General features: G+C 41.5%; 2 protein-coding genes across 2 annotated transcripts in view; one reads left to right on the top strand and one right to left on the bottom strand.

Annotated features, from left to right (window-relative positions):
* LOC124552428 (transmembrane emp24 domain-containing protein 7) overlaps nucleotides 1–7,530 on the bottom strand; it is a 36,372-nt gene extending 28,842 nt beyond the window's left edge. Inside the window, exon 1 of the mRNA XM_047126701.1 lies at nucleotides 7,063–7,530. Coding sequence (XP_046982657.1) covers nucleotides 7,063–7,218 — 156 coding nt within the window. The 5' untranslated portion in view covers nucleotides 7,219–7,530. The remainder of the gene's footprint in view (nucleotides 1–7,062) is intronic.
* A 605-nt stretch (nucleotides 7,531–8,135) lies between these two features.
* The window catches only part of LOC124552268 (serine-rich adhesin for platelets-like), an 820,531-nt gene continuing 809,077 nt past the window's right edge, over nucleotides 8,136–19,589 (top strand). The window contains exon 1 of the mRNA XM_047126548.1: nucleotides 8,136–8,183. The gene's annotated coding sequence lies outside the window, so the exon portion shown is untranslated. The remainder of the gene's footprint in view (nucleotides 8,184–19,589) is intronic.

Genomic DNA, 19,589 nt, shown 5'->3' with positions numbered 1-19,589 from the left:
AGCGCGGAGTTTGGTTTGAGTGTGGCTGTCTCCAGTTCTGTTTTATCTTATTTTATTTACTTTTCTGATCTGTTCGTTCTATCTCGTGAGATTTTTTTTAAAATATAAAAACACTTATTACTTATTTTAATTATCTATTTCCTCGAATTTCTGTTTTAGTTTATTATATTTATCTTTCTGATCTGTTCGTTCTATCCCGTGAGATTTTTTTTTTTTTAAAAAGACAAAAAACACTAATCAGCTACTGATGCATCTTTATCTTCTATGGGTTGCAGGGGTTACGACCCCTGGGGAGGTGGGTGGGTATTCATGCATGGCTGTCTTCACTTACATGTTGTAGCTACGCAAGGCGTCTAAATTTGTTTATATTTAGTTTTCCCCCCACCCAAAACACCCCATTTCCCGCGCTTGTCCCGTTAGTGTCATTAGGCTTCTTGTGGAAAGTGTGTGTGTTTTTGTTTCCGCCATATTTGTGACGTCATGGGTCAAAGCAGACGGGTGGGATCGGACGCTTCCGATTTCCATGTTCTGTGTTGTACTGAAGAGATCATTGCGTAGCACAGTTTGCGGATTTCAAGACGGCAGAGTTAGAGGAGCAATGCACCTGCATTAAATTTTGCGCGAAACTCAAGAAAACATTTACAGAGACACACCAACTGATACAGGAAGCATACGGTGACGAGTACTTAAGCCACACTGGTATTGCAAATGGTTCACGCGATTTAAAAATGCTCAGCCAGAAGTTAAAGATGACTCTCATTCAGGACACCGTTCGACGTCTACTGATGATGTTCACATCATGAATGTCAATGAAATTCATGCCACAGCAACAAAGTGTTAAATGATGGTACTCACCGGGTCGTGTTGCAATGCCTGTAGGAAAATATGAGAAGGAAATTGCCTGACATATGGCAAGACAATTGATGGCTATTGCTTAATGATAACACACCTGCACATTCACTGGTGCATGACTACTGCACAAAAAATGAAATCACTGCAATGCCTCATCCTCCTTACCCTCCAGACCCGACCCCTGACAATTTTTTTTTTATTTCCACAGTTGAAAACGCCATTGAAAGGATGAAAATCTGCAACAACAGGTAAGGTAAAAGAAAATTCGCAGACGATGCAGATATGGGCATACCGAGACTGCTTCCAGACGTGGAAACAGCGTTGGGAGTGGTGTATCAATTGTTAGGGAAAGTATTTCAAAGGAGACCATGCAAAATAAGTGAAAGATAAGTGTAGAAAAATTTTGTGGGAAAAGTTCCGGAACTTTTTGAACACATTGTAGATTCAGTCCTGGGTAAAGCAGGTGGTAGACTTCAGTTTATTGGTAGAATACTGGGGAAGCATAACCAGTCTACAATGGTAAATCACTTGTGTGACCTATTCTACAATACAGCTCAAGTGTGTGGAGCCCATAATGAATGGGACTCACAGGGGATACAGAGAAGAGCAGCACAAATGGTTACAGGTTTGTTTGATTTATTATTTACATGTCAAGTTCCGTAGAACCAAGTTGAGGAGCAAATCTCCAAGGTCATGGAACGTGTCAGTGCTTGAAGTTACAACATATAAGTAATAACGCATAAAAATAAAATGTTTATGAACCAGAATATGGAATGGGGGTAAGGAATGAAAGAGGAAGCCACGTGGTAGAATTTTGCACAGAGTATAACTTAATCATAGCTAATACTTGGTTCAAAAATCATGAAAGAAGGTTGTATACATGGAAGAGTCCTGGATATACTGGAAGGTTTCAGACAGATTTATATAATGGTAAGACAGATATTTGGGAACCAGGTTTTAAATTGTAAGACATTTCCAGGGGCAGATGTGGACTCGGACCACATTCTATAGGTTATGAACTGGAGATTAAAACCGAAGAAACTGTAAAACGGTGGGAATTTAAGGGGATGACACCTGGGTAAACTCACAGAACCAGACGCTGTAGAGTGTTTCAGGGAGAGCATAGGGGGACTCACAGGACCAGAGGTTGTAAAGAGTTTCAGGGAGAGCATAAGGGAACCATTGACAAGAATGGGAGAAAGAAATACAGTAGAAGAAGAATGGGCAGCTTTGAGAGATGAAACAGTGAAGGCAGCAGAGAATAAAGTAGGTAAAAAGACAAGGGCTAGTAGAAATCCTTGGGTGACAGAAGAATTATTGAATTTAATTGATGAAAGGAGAACATATAAAAATGCAGTAAATGAAGCAGGCAAATAGGAATACAAAAGTCTCAAAAATGAGATCGACAGGAAGTGCAAAATGGTTAAGCAGGGATGGCTAGAGGCATATCTCCCTAGGGGTAAGACAGATACTGCCTACAGGAAAATTAAAGAGACGTTTGGAGAGAAGAGAACCACTTGTATGAATATCAAGAGCTCAGACAGAAACCCAGGTCTCAGCAAAGAAGGGAAATCAGAAAGGTGGAAGGAGCATATAGAGGGTCTATACAAGGGCAATGTATTTGAGGACAATATTATGGAAATCGAAGAGGATATAGATGAAGATGAAATGGGAGATATGATACTGCGTGAAGAGTTTGACAGAGCACTGAAAGATTTGAGTCGAAACAAGGCCCCGGGAGTAGACAACATTCCATTAGAACTACTGACAGCATTGGGAGAGCCAGTCATGACAAAACTCTACCATCTGGTGAGCAAAATGTACGAGACAGGCGAAATACCCTCAGACTTCAAGAAGAACACAATAAATCAAATTCCAAAGAACGCAGGTGTTGACAGATGTGAAAATTACCGAACTACCTGTTTAATAAGTCACAGCTGCAAAACACTAATACAAATTCTTTACAGATGAATAGAAAACCAGGCAGAAGCCGACCTTGGGGAAGATCAATTTGGATTCCATAGAAATGTTGGAACATATGAGGCAATACTGACTCTACGATTTATCTTAGAAGATGAAGGAAAGGCAAACCTCCATTTCTAGGATTTGTAGACTTAGAGAAAGCTTTTCACAATGTTGACTAGAACACTCTCTTTCAAATTCTAAAGACAGCAGGGGTAAAATACAGGGAATGAAAGGCTATTTACAATTTATACAGAAACCAGTCTGCAATTATAAGAGTTGAGGGGCATGAAAGAGAAGCAGTGGTTGGGAAAGGAGTGAGACAGGGTTGTAGCCTATCCCCAATGTTATTCAGTCTGTATATTGAGCAAGCAGAAAAGAAAACGAAAGAAAAATTCGGAGTAGGAATTAAAATCCATGGAGGAGAAACAAAAACTTTGAGGTTCGCTGTTGACATTGTAATTCTGTCAGAGACAGCAAAGGACCTGGAAGAGTAGTTGAACGGAATGGATAGTGTCTTGAAAGGAGGATATAAGATGAACATCAACAAAAGCAAAACAAGGATAACGGAATGCAGTCGAATTAAATTGGGCAATGCTGACAGAATTAGATTAGCAAATGAGACACTTAAAGCAGTAAAGGAGTTTTGCTATTTGGGGAGGAAAATAACTGACGATGGTCAAAGCAGAGAGGATATAAAATGTAGACTGGCAATGGCAAGGAAAGCGTTTCTGCAGAAGGGATATTTGTTAACATCGAGTATGGATTTAAATGTCAGGAAGTCGTTTCTGAAAGTATTTGTATGGCATGTATGGAAGTGAAACATGGAAAATACATAGTTTGGTCAAGAAGTGAATAGAAACATTCGAAATGTGGTGCTACAGGAGAATGCTGAAGATTAGATGGGTAGATCACATAACTAATGACGAGATATTGAATAGAATTGGGGAGAAGAGGAGTTTGTGGCACAACTTGACTAGAAGAAGGGATCGGTTGGTAGGACAAGTTCTGAGGCATCAAGGGATCACCAATTTAGTATTGTGGAGGGCAGCGTGGAGGGTAAAAATCGTAGAGGGAGACCAAGAGATGAATACACTAAGCAGATTCAGATGGATGCAGGTTGCAGTAGGACCTGGGAGATGAAGATTGCACAGGATAGAGTAGCATGGAGCACTGAATCAAGCCTGTCTCTAGACTGAAGACCATAATGACAACAACATGAAGAAATTCTTCAGTTTCAATTTAAAATCATGTGGGGGTACGGCTAAGATTTTTGAATTCTAGTGGTAGCTTATTGAAAATGGATGCAGCAGTGTATTGCACACCTTTCTGCACAAGAAATAATGAAGTCTGATCCAAAGGTAAGTTTTATTTCTGCCAAGTATTACCCGAGTGAAAGCTGCTTATTCTTGGGAATAAGCTAATACCATTAACAAGATATGACAGTAAGGAATATATATATTGAGAGGCCAATGTCAAAATACCCACACTCGTGAACAAGAGGTTGGTGAACTTACACCGCTTATTGCCCGAACTGCCCGTTTCTGAGCCAAAAATATTCTCCTAGAATGGGAAGCACTCAATCTTCAACCCACAAGTGGCCCCTCGGGACCATCTGACCGCCGTATCATTCTCAGCTGAGGATGCGGAAGGGGGGGCTTGTGGTCAGCACACCGCTCTCCCGGTTGTTACGATGGTTTTCTTTGACCGGAGCCCCTACTATTCAATCGAGGAGCTCCTCAATTGGCATAACGAGGCTGAGTGCACCCCAAAAAATGGCAAAAGCACATGGCGGCCAGGATGGTCAACCATCCAAATGCCAGCCACACTCTACAGCGCTTAACTTTGTTGATCTGACGGGAAATGGTGTATCCACTGTGGCAACGCCAATGCCCCTCTAGAATGGGAAGAGTTACCCCAAAATATACTATGGCATACATCACAAGCAAATGAAAATTAGCAAAGTAGAATTGGGGAGAAGAGAAGCTTGTGGCACAACTTACTAGAAGAAGGGATCGTATCGAATGATCGATCACTCCAGATACCATTCAAATAGTAAAAATGGGAGCATAAAATCTTTGAACAAGATCCTGAATGTGAGCTTTCTACGACAGTTTACTATCTGAAGAGCTAGAAATATGAATTGCCCACTTTCACTAATCATATTCCCATTCTGTGAAATTAAAACGTAAGGTTTTGTTGAATTGTGTGTTAGAAACTGTAAAAGTTGAGTCTTACAGTGAGCCAATGTTGCACACAACATCCTTTGCTACCAAGCTAGTGTCATCAGCAAACAGAAATATTTTAGAGTTACTTTAATACTAGAGGGCATATCATTTATATAAATAAGGATCAGGAGTGGCCCCAACACTGGTCCCCCCTCCCCCCCCCCCTTGACTGAACACTCAGACCCCACACCACAGCCATTCTCAATACTGAATAATGACATTTTGCTGTTTGGTGCTAAAGTAAGAGGTGAACCAATTGTGAGCTACTCCCCGTATTCTGCAATGGTCCAACTTCTGGAGTGATTTTTTTATCAGTGCAATCAAATGCCTTAGTTACATCAAAAAATTTGCCAAGCGTTTGAAACCTTTTGTTAAACCCATCCAGAACCTCACAGAGAAAAGAAAATACAGCATTTTCAATTGTTACACAGCTTCTAAACTGCACACTTAATAACAAAGCGTGTGATATAAAATGACCAATATCCTTACACACACAGCATTTTCAATAACCTTAGCAAACACTGATAGCATAGAAATAGGTCTAAAGTTGTCTACATTATCCGTTTCTCCCTTTTTATTAAGCAGCTTTACTACTGAGTACTTTAATCATTCAGGAAACCGACCGTTCCAAAAGGAAAAATTACAAATATGGCTAAATACAGGGCTAACATGAGCAGCATAGTACTTTAATATTCCGCTAGGCACTCCATCGTATCCATGAGAGTCCTCAGTCTTCAGTGATTTAATTGTTGACTCGATCTCTGTATCACAGAAGAGTATTTCAGACATCAATCACATACTGGAAGTCCTAAAATAACTTAGTTCAGCCACATTTGCACTTATAATCACTGCTAATTCTGGGGGAGACAAATCAGTAAGTTCACATATTTTGTATATTTTCTTTCAGTGTCATATAGAAATAATGTTCATGGATAACTCATCTCGAAGAGAGTCTTCATTGCTCAAAAACCTGCTGTAACAATAATACGTGGTGCTCACCCACAATCATCTTGTAGACATCTGTTTAAGGAGGACTCCTGCTTCACAGTATATTTACCTCCCTAATTTAATACCACAACATGAAAGGAAAAATATTACCAGGACAGATAATTTCAAATGTGTTCTTGGTCCAGTAAGACCCACAAATGAATGTAGACTCTTATCCCCAAAACAGGAAATATGTACAAAATGAGCGTGCAAACCCCCTTATCTCCTGAAATACCTATATTTATAAATTGATAGCACATATGAACTGCTTCGTAACAATAATCCTGAATTTTACCAAACCATAACTTTCTCAATTACTCCAGACTACGTGAGAAAATTGCATCAACAACAAAAATTACTGATTATATGTTTTCTGTCTTTTTCAGTATAGAGAACGAACCGTGCAAGGAATTTGTTTCTAAATGTCTTGTTCGACAAGTAACTTCAGTTCCAAATCCCGGTTTCCATTAGATAAATAACACTAATATTTTATTTGAAGAAAGATTGGTCCCATTTGGTAAGAAAATTGGTGATTCATAACAAAGTCAGACGGTGAAATAAGTGCATGTCTGTTTCCTACCCATGGGGTGTCGTTTGAGGACCTATTTGAATGACTAAAGTTTTAGCACCATAAACAGTTCAAGATACACAATAACTATCTAACATGGGGCTTTCACAAACTGCCATATGTCCTCCCTCCCTCCCCCCCCCCTCCCACCACCGCCACCACGGTGCCGTATTTACAAAATTAGAACAGATTAATGCGTGATAACGTACAATTGCAATGGCAGTAGGAGTACCTTTCTTCCTATCTTTAAAATGGCTGTTTTCATTAAAAAGTCATACGACAACAATACGCTTTCAACATTGAACAATATGAAAGGATATTTTCCCATATATCTAAGCGTTTTGTGTAATATATATTACATTAACAATAACTATTCCAAACATAACCACTGGCTGTTGAGACTAAGACAAATTGTATTTCTCTTGGAACAGTTTACTTACTAAGTAGCTCACATTGAGTCCTTACCTGAAATTCGAGCGTTGACGTAACATTTCGATTAATTTCTTGGTAAAAACACTCCTTCGCATTATCTGGTAGCTCGAAAGTCAATTCGCCACCGTCCGCTACACTTATAACAGCTAGAATCACTGGTATAACAGTCCACAATAACGGTTCACCCATTCTAATAGATAGTCAAGGAAACATTTAAACTGACAGACTTGTTCTTTTGTTCCCTTTTGCTTTAAATTATCAATATTTTTCACTTAAACTTGCTAGTCAACATAACGTGGCCGGAAACGGATAGCGTAACATTCAGTGCCATCTGCTATCGTTTCTCATATTCACTGCCACGCGTCGTCTGCAACTGTTCACAGATGATGTACCTACAGATTTTTGGAGTTTGTTACATTATTTCCCTTATCAGTTTCCGTTAACTCCAACGCACCTTTTAAACGAAAAGTATTTAAAATATGTCATTCCATTATGAAATCTGAGTCTTCACATAGTTAAAGTAGAATCTCCTTTCCTGTAAAGATTGCTTCGCAGACTTCACAGATGGTTGTTTGGTAAATCTTATTTCATTTGTTTACTAAAACCTTGATTTGGGGAAAGTCACAGAAATTATTATATATTTCTCGATGACACACGTAAGAGTGATCATGTATCAGAAGTCCTGAAGGCATTTTATAAGCATGTATCATGTATTTTACAAGCATGTATCATAAATTAAATAGCTCTAAATCTACCATGAAGAGCTGTACAAGGAGCTGGTATTTTTAAAAGGTTCTAATACGTATGTTTCAGATGAACAAATACTTTCTGACTCTTAATTTTGTCAGTGTAAGTTACATTTTCCGTAATTTTTAACCTAAAAGATGTAACACCGGCAGGTTCCACTGTTTGTGAAAATACTATGAATAAAGCATATATTTTGGTGCCTATGATGTTTTTGTATCGAGAGTAACAAATAAATGAATAAAATGTGCTACACCGCGAGCAAGCAACAACATACAACAGTTTTCTTCAGTCCGTGCTTGGGCCGGGCGTTGTAGTGCTGCCATCTAGCGGGAGTGGGCCAAGTTATTCGTAGACTAGGTTTCCGGTGGTTGTAGGGTGCTGAACGAGCTGTTTTGTGATAAATAATGGTGAGTATCTGACCTTTACGAAATTATAACACGTTAAACAGTAGATGTATCGATTGCTACATTAAGTTTGGTTCATTTCTAGTTAAGTGCAAGCTCCTCATCTGACTTAATATATAGGGTCAGACTTCATGAAGGAGCGTGCTTGTGTCGCAAGTGCCTTGTTTTGGTTTGTTTATCTTACCTAAATGTCAAAAAAAATTTCCCTTCTCCTAGGTTCTTCACGAATGCATTATTGGTAGAAATTCTAAAAGCCCTTACGAAGTTCCATGACTATACCGCGATTTAATTTCACATATTTTCAATACGATATTTGAAAATGCAGAAACTTTTAACTCTTGTTATTAAACAGTAGCATGATAAACTTTGGTTTGTTTTATATTGTGGATGAGTAAGACATAATCCCAGAATACCATCCTTTATATAACTGCTTTAAATTCTCTTTCCTTTTTTATCTTCGTGAATGAACAGCAGTTTTTTGTTGATGTTTCGTAGTCACCGGTATACTTGGCTCCTTGTGAAATGTGTGATATTTCTGGGTAGTTGGGTCAAACGTCAAGGGGTGCTCATTGCCATTATTAACAGTGTGGACCCGCGAAGAGTTTTTTTCTTGTTTCCTGTGTGTAAACATTATTTTTATCGGAGATCTAGTAGTGGCAAACATTGCTGAAGTCAGGAACGGAGATTGATAATACGTCTTTGACACCTCACGTGGTGCGGGAAGAAGCCAAGATTTTCTTCTCCATATGCCCTGGATTTTTTTCTTCTGTCTTTTCCGTTACTTAAAGGTGTGGCACACACAAATATGCGGGACGCATATCGTAGAAATAGAAATGCAGCTCGACTCAAAGCCATGTCCTCACGTTACTTACAAATTGAAAAGACTGTTTTTTTACGAGGCGATTTTAACAAGAAATTAGATGTGTATTGTCACCCAATATTCTCGTCATGATGTTACTGGTAATATGACAATGACTTTGGCAGTGAGGACTGACTTGTAAGTTTAACAAACAATCACAGTTCTCCACTGTAATCTCAAATGTTCACATAACACGTACGACTAAGAATCTCTGTATAACGTTATAAGAAACCGTGCTTTCCATCCTATTCGTACAGGCAGCGCAAGAAGAACAGCTGCCTCATCTCATCAGTCCATACTCAGATTTCTACATTTTTCGCTATGGTTTCTGCTTGATTCTCGTGAAGGGCCTAGTAATATGCTGTTAGAAACTTCTCTAAATAAAAATTGTCTCATTTGTAATAGAAGCCACTCACCAACTGCTTGTGATGTTTCTTATAGAATATTTCAGTTGAGTTTATTGAGTATTTCTATAACATTGCCGTAATGTTCAATTAAACGTTCCTTGAATTTTTCATTGATTTTTCCCAACTCTGCTCTGTATTATTCGCCGCATTGCTAGAATTCCTTCTCGTCTGACATCCTCCCACTCACAAACACAAATTTGTAAAAATTGAAACTTGTTTCAACTTCCATTCTTCCGTATAGTACTCTACTGAGTACTTAAATGATATAGGCTACATTGAAACTTCCTGGCAGATTAAAACTGTGTGCCGGACCGAGACTCGAACTCAGGGACCTTTGCCTTTCGCGGGCAAGCTTCTGTAAAGTTTAGAACGTAGGAGACGAGGTACTGGCAGAAGTAAAGCTGTGAGGAGAGGGCGTGAGTCGTGTTTGGGTAGCTCAGATGGTAGAGCACTTGCCCACGAAAGGCAAAGGTCCCGAATTCGAGTCTCGGTCCGGCACGCAGTTTTGATCTGCCAGGAAGTTTCATTTCAGTGCACACTCCGCTGCAGAGTGAAAATCTCATTCTGGAATAGGCTACATTGTTTACCATTTATACTGTTTGGGGATTCTGTAGGGTTTTTCCGTTTTTCGTGCTCATTTTCTTGTTTGCCCGCCATTAATTAACAGGAACGTATGATAGCTTCTGGTCGTAATATGCATGCAAAAGAACAAAACAAAGATGTTGATGTGTATAGCAGGCGGACATACCAAATATTGGTTGAGTGGTCAACACATTCCATGATATAGACGAAATCGGCAGGCGGGAAAATAGGATAAAAATCGATGATACAAGAAATGCTAGCAATGCTTTTTCAAAGCAAGGAAACAGCTGCTTGCGGACGGAAAAAGGTGCAAAAAAAGTAAAGTAATGTAAAGGGATCACCAATTTAGTATTGGAGGGCAGCGTGGAGGGTAAAAATCGTAGAGGGAGACAAAGAGATGAATACACTAAGCAGATTCAGAAGGATGTAGGTTGCAGTAGGTACTGGGAAATGAAGAAGCTTGCACAGGATAGAGTAGCATGGAGAGCTGCATCAAACCGGTCTCTGGACTGATGACCACAACAACAACAATGTAAAGTAATGAAATTTCGGGAATACGTTTGTCTAGGTAGCATATTTAAGCGATCCAACATTGCAAGACCACAGACCGCAAGATAAGCCATTGCAAATGTGAAATACTAGTACATTAACAACCGATGTCCGCCAGAACGTGGAATATAAGCGTGCAAACGCACATGGATTGTGTTTTACAGGTGCCGGATGTCAGTTTTGTGGGATGCCTGTTCCACTTGGTCGACCAATAAAGGGACGATTAATGCTGGTTGTGGATGACGCTGCAGTTGTCACTCAATGATGTCTCATATGTGCTCTGTTGGAGATAGATCTGATGGAGCAGGCCAAGACAATGTGTCGTCAACACTGTACAGCATGTTGGGGTACAATAGCGATATGTGGGCAACAGATAGAATCACCAGATGGACGAATAAATTTGTAGTCCGGGTAGTGCTCCTGCCGTCATACGAAATCGCACCCCAGACAATAACTCCAGGTGTATGTCTAGTTTGTCTAGCACGCAGGGCATCAACTGGCTTCCTCGTATGGGAACGGGATACGATTGTCGGTCGAATGCAATAACTATCGCCATTAAATTCCACAGAGAGATATATTTCGTAGTTAGTCATAAACAGCTTGAGATACAGAACAGAACTAAAAACTAACATTGAGGCTCGGCAGAGCAAATAAGATTCCAAAGATGGTGTTAATCGTAGTCGATACGGCCTATCGGACGCCACACTCGTAACCAACACACAGCCATTACTGGTAAGAGGCAGAACCAGCTTTCATTAGAAAACATAACATATGAATATAACATAACATAACATATGAATATCAAGAGCTCAGATGGAAACCCAGTTCTAAGCAAAGAAGGAACAGCAGAAAGGTGGAAGGAGTATATAGAGGGTATATACAAGGGCGATGTACTTGAAGACAATATTACGGAAATGAAAGAGGATGTAGATGAAGATGAAATGGGAGATACGATACTGCGTGCAGAGTTTGACAGAGCACTGAAAGACCTGAGTCGAAACAAGGCCCCGGGAGTAGATAACATTCCATTATAACTACTGACGGCCTTGGGAGAGCCAGTCCTGACAAAACTCTACCATATGGTGAGCAAGATGTATGGGACAGGCGAAATACCCTGAGACTTCAAGAAGAATATAATAATTCCAATCCCAAAGAAAGCAGGTGCCGATAGATGTGAAAATTACCGAACTATCAGTATAATAAGTCACGGATGCAAAATACTAACGCGAATTCTTCACAGGCGAATCGAAAAACTGGTTGAACCCGACCTCGGGGAAGATCGGTTTGGATTCCGTAGAAATATTGGAACACGTGAGGAAATACTGACTCTACGACTTATCTTAGAAGCTAAATTAAGGAAAGGCAAACCTACATTCCTAGCATTTGTAGACTTAGAGAAAGCTTTTGACAGTGTTGACTGGAATACTCTTTTTCAAATTCTGAAGGTGGCAGGGGTAAAATACAGGGAGCGAAATGCTATTTACAATTTGTACAGAAACCAGATGGCAGTTATAAGAGTCGAGGGACATGAAAGGGAAGCTGCGGCTGGGAAGGGAGTGAGACAGGGTTGTAGCCTATCCCCGATGTTGTTCAATCTGTATATTGAGCAAGCAGTGAAGGAAACAAAAGAAAAATTTGGAGTAGGTATTAAAATCCATGGAGAAGAAATAAAAACTTTGAGGTTCGCCAATGACATTGTCATTCTGTCAGAGACAGCAAAGGACTGGGAAGAGCAGTTGAACGGAATGGACAGTGTCTTGAAAGGAGGATATAAGATGAACATCAACAAAAGTAAAACGAAGATAATGGAATGTAGTCGAATTAAGTCGGGTGATGCTGAGGGAATTAGATTAGGAAATGAGACACTTAAAGTAGTAAAGGAGTTTTGCTATTTGGGGAGCAAAATAACTGATGACGGTTGAAGTAGAGAGGATATAAAATGTAGACTGGCAATGGCAAGGAAAGCGTTTCTGAAGAAGAGAAATTTGTTAACATCGAGTGTAGATTTAAGTGTCAGGAAGTCATTTCTGAAACTATTTGTATGGAGCGTAGCCATGTATGCAAGTGAAACATGGACGATAACTAGTTTGGACAAGAAGAGAATAGAAGCTTTCGAAATGTGGTGCTACAGAAGAATGTTGAAGATTAGATGGGTAGATCACATAACTAATGAGGAGGTATTGAATAGGATTGCGGAGAAGTTTGTGGCTCAACTTGACTAGAATAATGGATCGATTGGTAGGACATGTTCTGAGGCATCAAGGGATCACCAATTTAGTATTGGAGGGCAGCGTGGAGGGTAAAAATCGTAGAGGGAGACCAAGAGATGAGTACACTAAACAGATACAGAAGGATGTAGGTTGCAGTAGGTACTGGGAGATGAAGAAGCTTGCACAGGATAGAGTAACATGGAGAGCTGCATCAAGCCAGTCACAGGACTGAAGACCACAACAACAACAATAACAACAACAACAGACCTCCATCATGCCCTCCACTGATCTCGCACTTGCTACCACTGAAGTCGCAAATCATGGTGGTTTGGGGTTAGTGGAATGCCCGCTACAGGGCGTCTGTCTCAGAGCTGCTTGGCAGTAACCGATTGGTAACAGGTCGTTGTGTTACTGTGGTGCCAGCTGCTGCTCGAATTGCGGCTGCAGATGCAGTGCGTTGCGCCAGAGCCATGTACCATACACGATGGTCTTCGCTCTAAATAGTGCCACGTGGCCGTCCGAAACGCGGTCTTCTAGCGACCGTGCATTCTGATGACCACCTCTACCAGCAATCATGTATAGCGGCTACATTCCTGCCAAGAGTTTCTGCAATGTCGCAGGGGGAATATCCCGCTTCCCGTACCCCTACTACACGATTTTAGACCCACAAGGAGAGGCCGCCAATTGTGAAATTCAGATTCGATTCATACTGCGCATAATAAAAGCTCATGGCCAGAGGTGTAATGTGGCAAAGCACCAAGATGCACTTCTCAGCCGTTGTCGAGAAAATCGACAGTTAAAAGAAACGGTTACGGTGAAATACCTCTTCGATTAATAGTTTTCTACAGCGTCGTGGCGCAGCGGTAAGCGCTCGGGTTTGTAATTCGAAGGTCGCCGGATCGAATCTCGCACCATGCAAATTTTTTTTTTTTTTTTAGTATTTGTTTTTTGTAATTCAAATATATAAATTTCCCGGCAATCAGTTGCAACAATTATGCATATAATAAGTTGTTGAAAGTCGTTTGGCGTGGAAAAACTGACGACTTCGAACATCATTATGTTTTCCGCAAACAAAGTGGTATTTCACAAATGTTATTAATTGTCTTCATTATGTTAACCACGTGTAGTTAACGGAAGACGTAGAAACGATATTCCGAAACGAATACGTATCGCGTAAGTCAAACGTTCGAATTAGAATAGAGACCCCACGAACACAAATTCGCTTCGGCACGTATGAAATATAAACTCCGTTACTCGCTCGTTACACTTGAAGGACAGATGTTGAATGGGCCGAAACGAGCCGCCGCATAACAGCGTAGTTGCCTGCTAACTTCGAAAGAAGGTAGATGCGATCCCTAGCGCAACTTATAACATCGTCGAAAATGAGTCCGGAAGCGAGAGCTTTGGTACACCCTGTTAAAAAAAACGGAAAAATGGAGGCGGTACAATTGGAGAGCGATCCGCCTTCACCAACATGCGTAAGCAATTCATTAATAGTTTATATATATATATATATATATATATATATACTATTAATCGTAGAGAGTATTTCACGGCAACGGTTTCTTTTAACTGTCGACTGTCTCGACAACGGCTGAGAAGTGCGTCTTGGTGCTTTGCCACATTACACATCTGGCCATGAGCTTTTATTATGTGCAGTATGAATCGCATCTGAATTTCACAATTGACGGCCTCACCTTGTCAGTGAGGTTGTTAATGGCGTCTTTATCTCCTTAACGGGGGTAGGATGTCAAACGGGCCGACTTGGAGCAGTAGAGGCACCACAACACATGTTAATTTCTACTGCCTCTACTTTTACAAATAAATTCATAAAACTATGTCAACATGACCAGAAAGGCTTCAGGATTGGATTGGAGTGTTTGGGGGGAAGAGACCAGCCAGCGAGGTCATCGGTCTCATCGGAGTAGGGAAGGAAGTCGGCCGTGCCCTGTCAAAGGAAGCATACCAGCATTTGCCTGGAGCGATTTAGGGAAATCACGGAAAACCTAAATCAGGATGGCCGGACGCGGGATTGAACCGTCGTCCTCCCGAATGCGAGTCCAGTGTGCTACCACTGCGCCACATCGCTCGGTTGGCTTCAGGACTCACACTCATAGCAGCGGAAGTTCAAAAACAACAATATACGAAGCTTGTTTTTTTTTAAAGTAAGTACTGTTTTGAAATTAAAAAAGAAGACGTGCTAAGATATCTCAATAATTTTATTTTTACATGAAAGCCTGTACTTTAATCTACTTTTATACATAATTTCCATCAATATTGAGGCACTTGTCATAACGTTGTACCAGTTTTTGATTATCCTCCTCATAAAAGCCTGCCGCCTGACTTGTTAACCACTGCATCTCCACTGTTTTGACTTCGTCATCGTCTGGAAGACGCTGACCGCCCAGGTGTTTCTTCAAGTGCAGGAACAGATGGTAGTCACTGGGCGCAAGATCGGGGCTGTACGGAGAATGATCTAGAGTTTCCCATCGAAAAGATGTGATGAGATCTTTGGTCTGATTCGCCACATGCGGACGGGCATTGTCTTGCAGCAAACGATGCTCAACTTCCATGGACTGTTGCATTGATTCTGGTGTGACGTAGGCCACCCATGTTTCATCGCTCGTAACAATTTGGCTTAAGAAATCATCACCGTCGTTGTGGTACCGCTCGAGGAAAGTCAACGCACTGTCTAAACGTTTGGTTTTGTGCACACCCGTCAACATTTTCGGTACCCAACGTGGGCACAATTTTTGGTAATTCAAGTGCTCGGTCACAGTGCCATACAAAACACTACCAGAAACATTAGGAAAGTCATCCCGCAAGGAGGAAATAGTAAAGCGTCTGTTTTCTCTCACCTTATTGTCCACTTGCTGCACCAAACTTTCATTAACGACCGAGGGACGCCCACTCCGTTGTTCATCGTGCACATTTGTGCGGCCATCTTTAAATGCTCTCACCCACTCTCTTACCATTCCATCACTCATAATGTTTTCTCCATAAACTGTTCAGATTTCACGATGAATATCGATCGCCTTTAGGCCTTTAGCACTGAGAAATCTTATAACAGCCCGTACTTCACAGTCGGCGGGACTCATGATTATCGGAGGCATCTTAAACATTCAGTACACATCGTAAACAAGGAAGAATCAGACTGTAATGGCGTCAGTGCGTAGGTACAGCCTTTCATGTAAAAATAAAATTATTGAGATATCTTAGCACGTCTTTTTTTTATTTCAAAACGGTACTTACTTAAAAAATGGTTCAAATGACTGAGCACTATGGGACTTAACATCTCAGGTCATCAGTCCCTTAGAACTTAGAACTACTTAAACCTAACTAACCTAAGGACATCACACACATCCATGCCCGAGGCAGGACTCGAACCTGAGACCGTTGCGGTCGAGCGGTTCCAGACTGAAGCGCCTAGATCCGCTCGGTCACAGCGGCCGGCACTTACTTAAAAAACACGCCTCGTATATATTCTCACACTCATAGCAGTGGAGTTCAAAAACATATATATATTCGATCATTGTTTCACTTACCATTAGCGGCATTTGTTGCTGTAGGTACACTTTTCGTCATAAGTAAGAGAGATTCTTCGATGAATTTTGCAAAGCATACAAACCATACTTACAGGTATATGAAACTGTAAAATTTATTTAATTTATGAAAAATGAATGAGGTGTTACCTTTAAACTTAATGTTTAGAAAAATCCCAAATTTTATAGCTAATTATCTCAATTTTTACCACAGTTTTTAATAGATTTGGAAAATTCTGGAGTTTCATACACTTGTATGATTTGTATGCTGCGCAAACTTCATCGAAGAATCTCTCTTACTTATGAAGAAAAATGTACGTACAGAAACAAATGCAGCCAATAGTAAGTGAAAAAATGATGAAATTTCCCACGTACAAAAATTTGTTTTGTTATGTTTTTGAACTTCCACTGCTATCAGTGTGAATCCTGAATCCTTCCCGGTCATTTTTACAAAGTTTTCTGAATTTAGTTGTAAAAGTATAGGCAGTGGAAATTAAAATCTCTTGTGGTTCCTCTTCTGCTCTAAGTCGGCCCGTTTGACATCCTGCCCCCCGAAAAAGGCATTTTTGACTAACATCAACACCACACCCAATCTCAAAGAAAACTAATGCTCACGACCATTACAGCGTATATTTAAAGCAAACGTGATTTGCATCCTCGCAGTGGCGGTGGTTGGCCACTGGCACTGTTATCCGACTGGCGCGAAATTTGAATAGACATCGTCTTTCAGATGTAGAAACACGTCTATCAGCTTTAGTTTGTCACACAACTGCTTCTTGGTGTTGCGATTTCTTTTCCATCAGTATATAAACATTGAGAACAGAAAGAGTTCCATGAAAAACTGTATTAGGAGAACTGCTGCGCAATGACGCGAAGGGGAAGTCAGATTGAAATGATTAGAAGTCTTAAGATGTGGTGTTCTAGGAGACTTTTGAAGAATGGATGGATTCCTCGAGTAACAAATGAAGACGTCCTGTAACAACGAGAGGGGAAAAGGCCAGAGTGAATTGGAGACATAGATGGCTGGACACGTACACTATCTGGTCATGAGTTAGGGGACATTATTAAGGGTGTGATCATTCTTCGCCTTTACGCTGGCCTCAACTCTGCTGGTGGTGGGGGGACCCTTACGAGGGTGGTCCCATAAGTACCCGATCCAACAAAGAATATACAAAAATTTTGCAAAAATTGTACACTACTGGCCATTAAAACTGCTACACCAAGAAGAAATGCAGATGATAAACGGATATTCATTGGACAAATATATTATACTAGAACTGACATGTGATTACATTTTCACGGAATTTGGGTGCATAGATCCTGAGAAACCAGTACCCAGAACAACCACCTCTGGCCGTAATAACGGCCTTGATACGCTTGGGCATTGAGTCAAACAGAGCTTGGATGGCGTGTACAGGTACAGCTGAACATGCAGCTTCAACACGATACCACAGTTCAACAAGAGCAGTGACTGGCGTATTGTGATGAGCCAGTTGCTCGGCCACCATTCACCAGACGTTTTCAGTTGGTGAGAGATCTGGAGAATGTGCTGGTCAGGGCAGCAGTCGAACGTTTTCTGTATCCAGAAAGGCCCGTACAGGATCTGCAACATGCGGTCGTGCGTTATCCTGCTGAAATGTAGGGTTTCGCAGGGATCGAATGAAGGGTAGAGCCACGGGTCGTAACACATCTGAAATATAACGTCCACTTTTGAAAGTACCGTCAATGCGAACAAGAGGTGACCGACACATGTAACCAATGGCACCCCATACCATCACGCCGGGTGATACGCCAGTATGGCGATGAGGAATACACGCTTCCAATGTGTGTTCACCGCGATGTCACCAAACACGGATGCGACCATCATGATGCTGTAAACAGAACCTGGATTCATCCGAAAAAGTGACGTGCACCCAGGTTCGCTGTCGAGTACACCATCGCAGGCGCTCCTGTCTGTGATGCAGCGTCAAGGGTAACCGCAGCCACGGTCTCCGAGCTGATAGTCCATGCTGCTGCAAACGTCGTCGAACTGTTCGTGCAGATGGTTGTTGTCTTGCAAACGCCCCCATGTGTTGACTCTGGGATCGAGACGTGGCTGCACGGTCCGTTAGAGCCATGCGGACAAGATGCCTGTCATCTCGACTGCTAGTGATACGAGGCCATTGGGAATCCACCGATTCCATATTTTGCTAACAGTCATTGGATGTCGACCAACGCGAGCAGCAATGTCGCGATACGATAAACCACAATCGCGATAGGCTACAATCCGACCTTTATCAAAGTCGGAAACGTGATGGTACGCATTTCTCCTCCTTGCACGAGGCATCACAACAACGTTTCACCAGGCAACGCCGGTCAACTGCTGTTTGTGTGTGAGAAATCGGTTGGAAACTTTCTTCATGTCAGCACGTTGTAGGTGTCGCCACCGGCGCCAACCTTGTGTGAATGCTCTGAAAAGCTAATCATTTGCATATCACAGCATCTTCTTCCTGTCGGTTAAATTTCGCGTCTGTAGCACGTCATCTTCGTGGTGTAGCAATTGTAATGGCCAGTAGTGTATAAACCAGAGGGTAGTGGCACTGCGTCACTGCAATACACTTTCGAGGTGTGGCTCAAAAAAATGGTTCAAATGGCTCTGAGCACTGTGGGACTTAACATCTGAGGTCATCAGTCCCCTAGAACTTAGAACTACTTAAACCTAACTAACTAATGACATCACACATCTCCCTGCCCGAGGCAGGATTCGAACCTGCGATCGTAGCGGTCGCGCGGTTCCAGACTGTAGCGCCTAGAACCGCTCGGCGACTTTAGCTGGCAGTAAATACACACACTGTACACTTACCATATAGCAGGATAACTAAAATCTCCAAAAAATATTATAACTCCGAGGGACGGTGCGGCAAACAGGCTAGACTTCATGTGGTGACAGTGCGGTGGCGTTCGGTATGGCGGTAAGCCGGTTCTAATCCTGGTGGTGGAATATTTTCATTATCAGTGTTACGTCGGCAAGGGGAGGATAGGTGGTGACGTAAGGTTGCTGATCACCAGTCTTTTCGGGAATGTCCTGGATTAAATTCCAAACCACTCCAATTGAGGACGCAGATCACGGCTCGAATACAAATGGGGCAAATGCCTCTGAGCACTATGGGACTTAACTGCTGTGGTCATCAGTCCCCTGGAACTTAGAACTACTTAAACCTAACTAACCTAAGGACATCAGACACATCCATGCCCGAGGCAGGATTCGAAACTGCGACCGT

Source organism: Schistocerca americana, chromosome 10 (genome assembly GCF_021461395.2).
Source record: "Schistocerca americana isolate TAMUIC-IGC-003095 chromosome 10, iqSchAmer2.1, whole genome shotgun sequence".
Lineage (NCBI taxonomy): Eukaryota > Metazoa > Arthropoda > Insecta > Orthoptera > Acrididae > Schistocerca > Schistocerca americana.
Note: the sequence above shows the minus strand (reverse complement) of the source record. Positions and strands in the feature narration are given on the sequence as shown.